Source organism: Festucalex cinctus, chromosome 6, assembly GCF_051991245.1.
Source record: "Festucalex cinctus isolate MCC-2025b chromosome 6, RoL_Fcin_1.0, whole genome shotgun sequence".
In the NCBI taxonomy this organism is placed as follows: Eukaryota; Metazoa; Chordata; class Actinopteri; order Syngnathiformes; family Syngnathidae; genus Festucalex; species Festucalex cinctus.
This window is the reverse complement of record NC_135416.1, coordinates 23,666,652-23,679,856: the sequence shown is the minus strand read 5'-3', so window position 1 is coordinate 23,679,856 and position 13,205 is coordinate 23,666,652. Positions and strand designations below refer to the sequence as shown.

The window sequence follows — 13,205 nt, the reverse complement described above, 5'->3', positions numbered from 1 at the left end:
CTGGTGGACAAGAAGCTATGTGTTTGTAAAACGAAGTATGTGTCTAATTCAAGGTGCATTGCAGAGTTTATCACTCACAACTGTCACCTCTGGCAAGAAGTGTAACTGCAGCCTCTATGTCAAGCTCGTGCAAGGTATGTGCACGTGAATAAACACTTCGTTTTTTGCGTTTTTGTTGGAGTCTGACCTGGAGTTCGGGCTGTGCTAGTGGCCGGTGTATTTTTTTTATTTTTTTCAGTTTCCATCCCAATTGTGTTGTACGCTAACACAACACTACATGCCACAGGAACAAACATGTTGTCAACCTCCACCACTCCACCCCTCCCCCAAATGACTCGATCTTGCAAAAAGATTGCTTACTGTCAATGAAATCCAAAAGTACTGCCTATTTGGTACTTTATTGGAAAAAATGACATAACATCTATGTACCCAAGTAACAAAACTACAGTGTCAAAAGCACTGTTTCCCTAAAATGGGAAATAATTGTTACAATGAGTTCAACATGTACACAAATGCAAATGTGGTGTAATGGCTGATGAAAGCTTGCTATGCAAGATATGGTGGGGGAGGGGCTGAGTTTGTTGACGTTGCATACGGATTATGTTATTGATCCGAGAATAGAAGAAAGCTATGGAGTTAAATTAGGGTAAAAAGTTTTGTACTTGGGAAAAAAAAAAATTGAAACTGAAAATTGTTGTGTTGATCTTGAATTTCACAAAATATAAAAAGGTATTCAAAATAAAAATAAGCGTGTGAAAAAATTTTTCGGGTCAAAATTAATTTTGATTCACTTCGGTCCTGCCTTTGAATAAATTATTTATTTTCATTTTTTGCTTCGATATATATTTTGACATTTGAGGTCTTATTTTTTTCAGTTGCATGTTTTTTTCTTTTCAGATTCAGATCTTATTTTTTTTGTGTTTCAACACATTTTTTTTTGTTTCAAAACTTTTTTTTTCACTTTCAAATCGTTTTTCACTTTCAGATCTTTTTTTTTATTTTCAGTTTCAAGTCTCTTTTTTTCAGTTTCAGATGTTTGACCCAAATGTTACGTGGGGGCGTGGTGTCAACTGAGCGGGGCGTGGAATCTTGAGTGACAGCTACACAAAAGCGTTTGGAAACACCCCCCAGTGACAGTGCCTTCAGGGAACGTAGGAATTAAAAGAACTCAACACAACATATATACGCCATATTCGTGTGATTGGCAGCATATGAATTGATGCCAGTGACAAAATTCCACTTCAAAGTGTGTTTTAGACAGTACTGTGCACTAATTACGGTCTAGCAGCAATAGATTATGACTTATGATTTTGCCGTACAACAGCCACGTTTAAATGTCTCATATGTCCGATGTCGATGTTGGCATTGTGAACGCATCGTATTCTCCACTTGCTTACAAGACCAAGGATGGCGTCCGGCCGGTCACCGTCTTATCATCATTGCCCTCTCTCTCCCTCTCTTTTTTTTTATTTTATTTTGTGCATATGTGTGCGTGTGTGTAAATACATGTAAATTTGTACTCATTAACTCATTAATTCACCTTAAACCTAATAAAAATCCCATTACCCTTCACCTTAACAGGATACTACAGTCTCGCCAGAGTCGTGCAGTTCATAAGTTCAGGAGACCAGAAGAAAGGTCAAACAAAATAAAGATAAATCAAAGTGAAATCCAGCACCAACTAACACATGATTACAAAATTAGAGTCTTACGCCAACCCCAGAAACCTCTAAATTCCAACAGATTGAGGAGATCTCAAGTGACCAGAGGAAAAACTAAAGAGAGGAAGGAGGGAAGGATAGATAAAGCAGAGTGAGATCCACAGACACCAGCACCCACTGATTCAACGAGCAGTGGGAGGGAAAGGCGAATTCTGTTTGAATTTCAGTAGATGCTGGTGTGATGGATCTGGCATGCACCAGGACCGCCACCAAAGAGGGGAACCGTCGACCGCGGCCCAGCAAAACGAGCACGCCCCCCCCCCCCCCCCCCCCCCCCCCCCCCCGCAATCCCCCAAGCCGCGGCAGCACCAAGGCACAAGCCCCCACGCCACCCGGGCGGGTACCGGTCGGCGAACCAATCCAGACGCCCGGGGCGTCCCCGTCTCGGCCCGAGCCCATCGCCGAAGAACGAGCCCGGCAGGCCCCCACGGCGTCCCACCGGTCCACAGCCCCCACTCCCCCCACGACCCCCCCGCACCCCACCCACACCCGCCACGGCCCAGCCAGGGTATATTTTCACTGCAGCCAGAAAATTGAGAATGGTAGTTAATTGTTACAGCATGTGTTTCGGTTGGAAAGATTGTCTGGGATTATGATACTGTCATTTTTGGTGTTTCGTTGTCAATGTCCTTTAATGACATGTGGATAAGTGCTTTGTGACTTTGTGTCTGTGGAAACCACCATACAAATGAAGCTTACTTACTTACTTGATGGGCACTGGCAGAGAATGTGATGAGGAAGTGGCCAGTTATGTGGAGTCCATCAGCAGAATATACAATTATTTATACATCAGGCTGAGTTGTACTACTCCCGAAAGCTTGTGAATTTTATTGGAATATTCCCTTCATCTCTCAGGAGCTAATCTGGGGGCATATGATGGTTAAAAATATAAAAAGCTCACCATTCAAAGTCAGCCTCTGTGCAGTCGCAAGGACCTGACGACATTGAAACCAAGTACAGCTTTCCCATCACACACCTGGACGTGGGCTTCAGCTTCCGATAGATTCTTTTCACTCCCATCAGACAGGGCTCCCCCTGTGGATCAATTTCAAAGAAGTGGCAAGTTTAAAGATGCTAATTTTTCCAGCTGTCTCACCTGCCATAAAGAACAACCTGGATGCAATCATCAATGTATCATGTATGTTTCACACTGTGTGGAAATGCACATTTGTGTTGTTAAGATTTGTTGGAGTATGGCATGCATATTTGTTTTGAGGATGATGCTGTGTGCTATTCTCAACATCTTTACAGCTCTCTTATGATTCTGATTGAGGTTCACTTGTGTTTTTTTGTGCTATTTTTTTCCCACTGCACTTCTCCTTAGCACAACATTCTGCCTTTGTGCATTAGGTGTCACTCATGACATGTTTAAAGATTCTGGCTACTTCCACTAAGAGAAAATTCCAGCAACTAAACCTGTCTACCTAATCTTTTTTAAGTGTGATTGACAGTAGCGTAATATGGAAGAAACACATTTGTTTGAATCTAAGCATGTGGGTGCCGAGATTGAAATTAGTTATGTCAAAATAAGGAAAACAATTTTCCATCTTGGCTTCTGGTGTTATCAGGTTGAGGGCTTCCTGCATATGCACACAAAATGATTTACTTGGAGCACATGTCACAGATGTATATTAGCATTTACAAACATCAGAAATCCCACTTTAGTGTATCTCTGTGTTATTTGACAGTTGATGGTGAAGGTTTAGAAAAACATGACCTTTTTTTTTTCTTTTATTTTCATTATTTAAGAGTCTTTTTTTTTTTTTTTTTTTTTTCTTTTTTTTTTTTCCAAACCCTCGCCCGGCCCCCGGAGCCCGACGCCCGGGCCGGGGAGGGAGCCCCAGGCCCAGGGAGAGGGAGGGGGAGGGGCCGCAGGGCAGACAGGGAAGGGGGGGGGGGCGGGGGAAGCGGGGAGAAGACGACAAGAAGGCGAAAGGGCGGCTGCAGGGCAGGAGGCGGGGGGGGAGAGGAGGAGGGAGGGCGACAAGGGAAAAGGGACCGGGAGGCAGAGGAGGATGGGCGGGAGGAGGCGAGGAGGGAGAGGCGACGGGGGGGAGGAAGGGGGAGGGGAGAGGGAACCACGGGGCACACCGGAGGCCCACCCACCGCCCGACCACAGGGGACGGCGTCAAGAAAATTGACTAATTAGCATGCAGTAACACCAAGTGTTGATGCTTAGTGCCCACTAGAAATTGATCTTAAGGAGTTATTGAGTATAGTGTCGTATAGTGTGGTATGCTCGAGCCCACTAGCAGCAACTAGGTTCCTGACTATATAAAAATAAAAACAATCAGATACAAAATACCAAATACAGGAGCAGCGAAAACAGAAGTTGTAACGATGTGGTGGCTCTCGTTAACAGGCAGAATCTTGGCAGGATTAAGTTGCCAAATTGAGATTAAAATATTCTATGTACATAGACCATATTTGTTTAAATCTTGATACTTGATTTTTATTTAAGGCAGAGATTTTTTCCATTGAGATATAATTTATTAGTAAGTTTAACCAGTGGTCGATATTTAGAGATTGTTTATTTTTCCAATTGACAAGGATTATTTTTTTAGCAATAGTAAGGGCTATAAATATAGATTGAGATTGTTTACATGGTAGCTCAGTTATTGTTAAGTCACCTAGTAAACACAGTCTTGGAGATAAAGGAAGCCTACAGTTTAATATATCAGCGAGCTTTTCCAAGATTTTAGTCCAGAAATGCAGCACTGGAGTACATGACCATAAAGCATGAAGATAAGTATCGGCAGTGTTTTGTGAGCACTGGAGACAAATGTCGGAGTCAGAGAGTCCCATTTTTTTCATCATATATTGTGTAATATATGTTCTATGAAGTATCTTATATTGGATAAGTTGCAAATTTGTCTGTTTGGTCATTTTAAATACATTTTCACAGATTTGGGTCCAAAAGTCTGGTTCCGGAACTATAGACAAGTCTTTTTCCCATTTTAAAGTCGGTAAATACGTTTTATTTGTGTATAAAAATAACTTATATATTTTTGATATTTTCTTTATTGTTGTTGGAGAAAGCTTTATAATATCTTTAGCTAAGACAGGCAGTTGGAGCGTATCCTGAAGTGTTGGGATTTGTTTCTTAACCATATTTTTAACTTGCAGATAATGTAAGAAATTTCCCTTTTTTATTTCATATTTCTGGACCAAGTTTGTATACGATATAAACCTATTATCTGAGAAAAGATGATGAAGGTGTGTAATTCCTTTCTGCTCCCATAGGCTTAAATGGAACGACTGATTATTAAGTTGAAAGTCGGGGTTATGCCAAATGGGAGAGATTATTTAAGAGTCTGAGGCCAATTCGTAAATCTGGCAAGCATTGTTTAAAGAGGTTTATAATAGACCTAAAATGACGCCTGTGAACACAGTGTACTGGATATCAAACAAGAGTCTAATCATGAAGGCTGCAGAATGAATAACACGTTCTTGCAGTTTCATTTAATTGTGCAGGTCTACAATTTGCAGCAGTCAGCTAAGTTAAAGTACCACTGATTGTAACATTCACCTAAGTGAATGTGCCCCTGGGGGCACGGTGAGCAGCAGCAGCCGTGCTTGGGAATCATTTGGTGATCTAACCCTCCAATTTCAGTCCTTGATGCTGAGTGTCAAGCATGTATGCAAATGGGTCCCATTTTTATAGCCTTTGGTATGACCTGGCCAGGGATTGAACCCACAACCTCCCGGTCACAGGGCGGACACTCTAACACTAGGCAATTGAGCTGATAAAGTGAATGGTCTGTTGTGGTCAGTTGGCAGCATTTTTCACAGGCCTTTTCTGCACGGAGGAGAAGTTGGCGCTGCTGGACAGTCTGCGCTGGTGAGCTGGATGGATGGATGGATGGATGGATGGATGGATGGCGTTTTTTGGACTGGACTGTTCTCGGCGTTATGGCCATGATATTCCTCGAGGGACAGTGTCGGTGTCTGGCGGTTGTGCTCATTCAGCCGCATGCCTGCACCGGCACAGTTTCTGATGGGGGAGTGTCGGGGCCATCCGACTGCCCCACCGGGCACCTGCGGGTCGCTTGTGTTTTTTGCGCCAGGAAACAGGCAGCATTTTTCTCAGCCCTTCTGCTCGGAGGAAAAGTCGGCACCACTGGACAGTCTACGCTGGTGAGCTAAGATGGATGGCGGTGGAGCTGAGGACGCGAACGTCGCCGCTATGCACGGTGGTGTGTGCGAGTCGTGGACTGGATGGAGTTTCGGCGCTTGGAGGAGAGGCAGTTTTGGATGGGACTGGAAAATTAGACCATTCTATTCATGTGTATGGTGCTCATCGCGAACGCAGCGACTGCTTATTTATGAGCTAGCTTATAAGCAAACTTAGCTTAGCTTGTAGCAAACGTGTGTGACGTCATGCATGCTGAGATCACGTCTCTGATCAACTGCTGAAAGGAGGCTGATTCTGTCCTCTTTCATCTAAAAACTGCTTCAAACATCAAACATCAAAGCGTATGTAGGGATGGAAGAATGTTGATTTGTTGTGATTGTATTGTATTGGTGTTAATGTTTTATGCCATGTTTTTTTTTTTTTGTGTGTTTCTGTAAAGCGCTTTGTGACAGTTCAGGCTGTTTGAAAGCGCTCTATAAATAAACTTGAGTTGAGTTGAGTTTTCCTCAATTACTTTCTAAAGCAGGACTACTAGGTAAAATAAATAAATAAATTAAATAAATAAATAATGGCATTTTTTACTCACACCGACCCCTCATAATTAGCACAATGGAACCGACTAGTTATTCATGTATTTGTACCTTAAGGAATGTACTTTACTATTATCCCTGCTTGGGCTTGGCAACTATAGTTACATTTTATAAGGTGGTAAATAAACTTGGTAAGAACAAACAAACACTCATACATTCATTTTCTGAACTGCTGATCTTCATGAACAAACGGGGGGGAATTAAAAATAAGTACTGTATTTGGAAGTTCTGGAGTTCTGAATGGTGCAACACCCTACACTATAATATGGGACTATGCCACAAATGCTTTTTACGTTTCATTGGGTTCTACTGTATCTATTCAGTATCTTTAGGGTGCATTGTGGAGTTTAAAATGTTGTTAAAAACATTTTGTGCATCAATCAGGGTTTTTCCTGACTTAAATTGAGGCACCACCTTTGGCTTTCAAATAACCATTGTGGAAGGAAAATTAGTCTTAAAGCATTAAGTTTATTTTAAGCATAATATATATTCTTTTTTTTGTCTATTTAGTTCAATTGATTCTATATTCAAAATCATCTATATTGTGTATGTCTGGATATCCCTTATATTTGTTTTTAGGCATCGGATTAAAAGATGCCACCTCCTTTATAAAGCTCTTATTTGGTATCAATGATATTTAGTGATCACCTTTATTAGAGTTAGCTCAAGTATGTAATGCCTAATAAGGAACTTGTACCCTGTACACTCAGATTAAAAATCAGATGCTGTACCAACTGAGCTCCACAGGCTCTAAGTGGGTCAGTGTGAGAGCACGCTTCAGTGCTATACTTGATATTTTATTATTTTGTGATCAAAAGGGGTAATGCCAGAACAGGGCCAAAAACAAAAGCATTGCCACATTTCCCCAAAATATTTCATCATCCTCCCGCATCACTCTCTCCTGTAGATATAAGATGATACACTTTAAAAACATTTTGGTCAAATGGAACACAATTATGGATCAAAGTGGACCGATCCACTTTATAGGTCAATCTGACCCAATTTTCTGGGCTGTTTTATACAAAATGGCCAAAATTAGAGGATATGACTCAACTTTCTGGGTTTTATAAAATATTATTATTAGTCTTCTTATTATTCTTCTTCTTCTTATTATTATTATTATTATTATTAGGGATGTTCGATACCACTTTTTTTCAGACCGATACCGATACTCAGACCCTCAGTACTCACCGATACCGATACCAACTGCCGATACAAGTAGTACATTTTGACAAATAAAAAAAAATCACTAAAATATATTTTTAAACAAATATATTTCCTTTAATTTTGACAAAAAAAAACAGCACAGTCACTCTTCAATAGTCTTAACGCTCAAAATAAAACACAAAAATGCTCTTTTAGTTTAAGATTCACAATTTTGAAGTATTTCCAAACCGGTGAAGTTTTGGTGAAAAATTGCTGCAAGCTAGCGCCAGTTACAGGCAAGGAGGACTCACTTAACGTCTTCCCCCTCTGCCATCGGTCGCTTGTACTCGTCTGCGTCACGAGTACTCGAGTACTTGAAAAAAGGCTGGTATCAGCCCGATACCGATACCTGGTATCGGTACTCGCCCATCCCTAATTATTATTATTATTATTATTATTATTATTATTATTGTTGTTGTTATTATTATAATTATTTCGCAAAAAACAAAAACAAACAAAAAAGGTTTGGTCAAATTGAATTGGTTGCTTTTATACAAAATGAGGCAATTGTTGACCCTAAGTTAGCTCAAAATGATCCAAGTTAGAGGATCTGACTCAACTTCCTGGGTTGCTATGTACAACATTAACTTTTTTTTTTCTGGAAAAACAAAAATTGTTTTGATACATACTTACCGTACTCAGAAGCTTTCTGTGACAGCAACTTAATTATTCTCAGATACTAAATGAATGTTAGTTTTAAAAGTACTGGATTAAGTAATTATAAGTCCAAACAATAAATACATGATGTGCTCACGAGGGTCGCAGGAATGCTGGAGCCTATCCCAGCTGTCTTTGGGAAGTTGGCAGGGTACACCCTGAACCGGTTGCCAACCAATCGCATGGTACACACAGACAAACAACCAACCCATGCAGGAACGTGGCGAGCATGTAACCTCCACACTGGAAGGTCGAAGCCCGGATTTGATCTCACAACCTATGCACTGGGAGACAGACATGCTAACCAGTCGGCCACCATGCCGCCTTCTATGAGGATGACTCTGATTAATTTTGGAGAAAAAACAGTTATGTTGCTATGTTTTATTTTTAGTATAATTTATTTGCAAACATTACCTTTTCTGAAACAATAGAAACAAGATTTTATCACAAAAGAATTAAATTTTATTAAGTTATAGCTAATTAACTCGTTTACTGCCAACGTTATCAAAAAACAACCCCCAATGCCAGCGGATTTCGAGCATTTTAACTCATTTTTTGAAGCAAACAGAATATGGTGATCTTTTGCTACATAAACAACATGGGTACCACATGAAAGATCGCATTCCATTCTTTCATTAGAAAAAAAGTATGTTTCTACCTTATTCCGTTATTTAGTAATAACCATTTGAAAATAGGTCATTTGAGTGACATTGAGTGAAAATTGAAAAGAAAAGCTAAATTTTCTCCACAACAGTGACGTTGATACTAATATTTTTTGTTTAGTGACACTCCGTCAAATTAGGTTTAATGTTACAAAGGCTTTAATCATTCACGTCAGCCTTGAAAACGTTCTATTTCATCGGATTGCGTCATGTTTCATTGTAATTCGCAGCTGTAGTTAGGGCCCGAGCAGCTACCGCTGCCATCTGCTGGCCATAGTTCGTAGGTGTTTTTGATTTCACAACTCATTGACCCGGCTGCGCTGAACTTGGACGTTGCACTGACCACTGATATATTAAAAAAAAGAAAGAAAAAAAAAGTAGTTGACGTCACTTAACGTTTATGGCGGCACACATCGTGATTTTACTAAACGTTATTAAACGTTTTTGGCGGTCAAAGAGTTAATGTTTTTAAGTTACCCATACCCCAAAAACTAGTATAGTTCAATTTAATCAAAAATTATTTGTACAAATCACTCCTTAAAAGCATACAATGTTACACCAACTTCAAAAAGTTAAGTTAGTAGTAGTTTATGTAAAATTTTGAGTAGTGTGTACTTAATGTACTTGATTATTTTGAATGTTGGGGTTGACAGTGCTGAGCCAACTTTCTGTGTTGAATTATACAAAATGAGGCAATTATTGACCCAAAGAGGATCTGACCCAAATATATGGGTTGATTTGTACGAATGAACAGATCTTCGACTCAAAGTTGGGTCAAATTGACCCATGTAGAGGATTGGTTCATTTTTGATCCATGGTGGGTTATTAGGTGGGTTATTTTTGACCCAAGTGTTATTAAAGTATAAAAAGATAAGCTCCTATTTTTACCTCTGTCGACACAACGTAAGTGATGTCTTCTTCTCCTGCGCACATACGCTGGTTACTTTGAGGACATATTTGGTTCACACACCAGACAGAGGTCACAATTAATAGAAAACACTAAAGAAAGTTAAACACTATAGAAAATAAATAAATAAATAAAAACAAAGCTACAAAACAATAGAAATTAAAATAGTTAAATAAATAAAAGGGGATTAAAAAAAAAAGATCAATCAAATGACAAAACAAAAAAAAAGTAAGTCTTAAGCCTCCTCTTAAAAACATCATTCTCTGCAGACCTGATGCCCTCCGGCAGGCTATTCCATAGGTGAGGACCATAGTGGCTAAAGGCAGCTTCACCATGTGTCTTGGTCCTCACCTTAGGAACAGTTAAAAGGCCACTCCCAGAAGACCACAGGAGCCGCGAGGGGTAATAGGGTAAAAGCAAGTCAGAAAAATAAGATGGGCCAAGACCGTTAAGACATTTAAAAACTAATAAAAGTACCTTAAAATCACCCTGAAAAGCATGGGGAGCCAATGCAGCGATTTTAAAACTGGTGTAATGTTCATACACCCATTTGAGATTGATATGCAGTTGCTGCTCATTCAGAACTTCTTAGTGTTTGAAAATTTGCTTTATCATTATAACAAGGTGCTGTGACTACAAGACTGTGAAGTATGCATGTAACGACTCTGGAGCATTGGCAATTGATTAATATCACTATTTAGTCATATTGAACGATACAAGGGAAGCCAGCTAACGTTAGCTTGATCTGGAGAGCCTGGGCGAGTATGAAAACATGTACCATTCCACCATGATACACGGTTACAATACTAGCAATCAGTATTCCTGTGTTAGCATGATACCTGATTGTGAAGGTGCCACGTCTGATAATCTGCCTCTGTGCATCTCCTGTTAAAGATGGACCTGAAGTCGATTTTCACCAGCTGCCACTCCGAGCGATGACTAGCGTGGCCAAAAATCCTGGAAAACATGTATCTCTGGTTAGTACATAAAAATATACTCATATAGCCAATTATGACAAAACACAAAAAAAGGCAACGTTTATGTAAATAAGAACGCATATGTACTTTTGTTTAGAAGATGAAAAAGTTTGGAATCCAACGATATTTTTCAAGATTTTCCTTTATAACATTATTTGGATCAGCCATTTCAGTTAAATATATCATATAACAGATGAACACAGTGATATTTGAGAAGTGAAATGAATTTTTTTGGGGATTTACAGAAAGTGTCCCTTAATTATTTAAACAAAAACAGGCAGGTGCATAAATTTGGGCACCCCAACAGATAAAAGTACATCAATATTTAGTTGATCCTCCTAAAAAGAATAGCCTCGAAACGCTTTGTATAGCTTCTAATGAAAGTTTGATTCTGGTTGAAAGCTTTCTGGACTAGTCCTCTTTACAAAACATCTCTAGTTCAGCCAGGTTTGATGGTTTCGGAGGATGAACAGCCTGCTTTAAATCACAACACAGATTTTCCAATAATATTCAGGTCTGGGGACTGAGATGGCCATTCCAGAATGTTGTACTAGTTCCTCTGCATGAATGCCTTAGTAGAGTTTGAGCAGTGTTTCGGGTTATAGTAGTATTGAAGTATCCAGGCCTGACAACTTCAACTTTGTCACTGATTCTTGAACATTGATCTCAAGAACCTGCTGATAATTGACTGGAATCCATGAGACCTTCACCTTGAACAAGATTGCCAGTACCTGCACTGGCCACACAGCCCCACAGCATGATGGAACCACCACCAAATTTTACAGTGGGTGGCACGTGTTTGTCTTGGAATGTGTTCTTCATCCACCTTGCATGACGCCCCTTTTTATGTCAAAATACTCAATTTAAGTTTCATCAGTCCACAACACCTTATGTCACATTTGCGCAGAAAAGGCTTCTTCTGCATTTACTCCCATACAGCAAAGGTGCAAAGTAAGCAGAATAGTTGTACAATGCATAGTGACATGTTAATTAGAACTGTGCCTGTTGTCTTCTATTTCCTCACAATAGAAACTGACAATTGAAATGTCTTTTTGTATCCTTCCCCAAAATCATGACGATCAATTTTCGTTTTCAGGTCGTTTGAGAGTTGTATTGAGGCTCCCATGATGCCACTCTTCAGAGAAGATGCAGAGTAGAGACAAACTTGCAATCGGCCACCTTAAATTACAGAGTTGCACACTCTGACAGCATTGGTATTGGGTGACTGATTAAGTAGATGGATGATAGCGACCATCAATTACTTTAAGACAGTTAACGGCTTCAAGATGTGATTCATCAGCAATAAATCAGTAAAAGGATTTTTTTTTTTTTGGTTGAAATCAAATGAAGTTCCTGAGAGACACTGATCGATAGATTCCATTTATATTTGGCTGACTGTAACCTGCTGGTGAACTATCCATTTTACTATCACTAGAAATTGCTGTGGATACTCAGAGTCATGCTCAGAGACAAAGAAAATTAGAAAACGTAAACAATTAACAGTCAAACAAATCGGGTACTGTTTGATTTCTACAAGTCATCAAAGGTCACCAACACGCCCCCTCAAAATCGCACATAAAGCCAAACATATCATATTAAATAAAAGATATTTTGAGCCCTCTATTTCATGAGTATAATATTTTTTTCCCCATTAAAACCCTGACGTATAAGATCTGATACGTACATTGGCACAGATAATCCATTAGAGGGCAGTATCACCCAGCTGATGGCTTTTCCAGCGACCTTGCAAGATCGTCCCGAGAGACACCCATACTTATTAAAGGGGCTGGCTGCCAGATTCACTCAGGAAAATGCACTTTTTAAATACAGGATGTACACACCTTAACTTTCTCTCAGTCTACACATCTGTGTTTTTTTTATATTTTGTGGTCATTTCGTCCTAAACCCCCACCTTCCCAACCTGTATTTTACCATTTTGTGTTTGTTTTGTAAACAGCGGGACGTTTCAGTGGAAAGACAGTGTTTACACCCCTCCAGCCAATCGCAGAGCGGGGGGTGGCGTGTCGCAAACGGGGCCGGGCGAACGTGTCAGCTGCGTGACGTAAATCCCGCGGCAATTTGAAAGCATTTTTTTTTCTTCACTCACTCATTCACACACGTAAGCTTCTGTGAGTGAGTGAGTGAAAAAAAATAAAAAATCCGTGCGTGCTTTCAAATTGCCGCGGGAGTGACGTCACGCAGCTGACACGTTCGCCCGGCCCCATTTGCGACACGCCACCCCCCGCTCTGCGATTGGCTGGAGGGTTGTAAATACTGTCTTTCCACTGAAACGTCCCGCTATTTACAAAACAAACACAAAATGGCAAAATACAGGCTGGGGAGGTGGGGG

General features: G+C 40.1%; 1 protein-coding gene across 5 annotated transcripts in view; it reads right to left on the bottom strand.

Moving 5' to 3' along the window:
- Positions 1-13,205, bottom strand: part of sorcs1 (sortilin-related VPS10 domain containing receptor 1) — a 215,843-nt gene that overhangs the window by 36,277 nt on the left and 166,361 nt on the right. For all 5 annotated transcript variants that reach the window (XR_013284119.1, XR_013284120.1, XM_077525635.1 and 2 more), the window contains exons 15-16: positions 10,718-10,835; positions 2,623-2,756 (exon numbers count right to left, since the gene is read on the bottom strand). Coding sequence is in view for 3 of the 5 variants with exons in the window: in XM_077525635.1 (XP_077381761.1) it covers positions 2,623-2,756; positions 10,718-10,835 (252 nt within the window). In the remaining 2 variants the exon portion in view is untranslated. The remainder of the gene's footprint in view (positions 1-2,622; positions 2,757-10,717; positions 10,836-13,205) is intronic.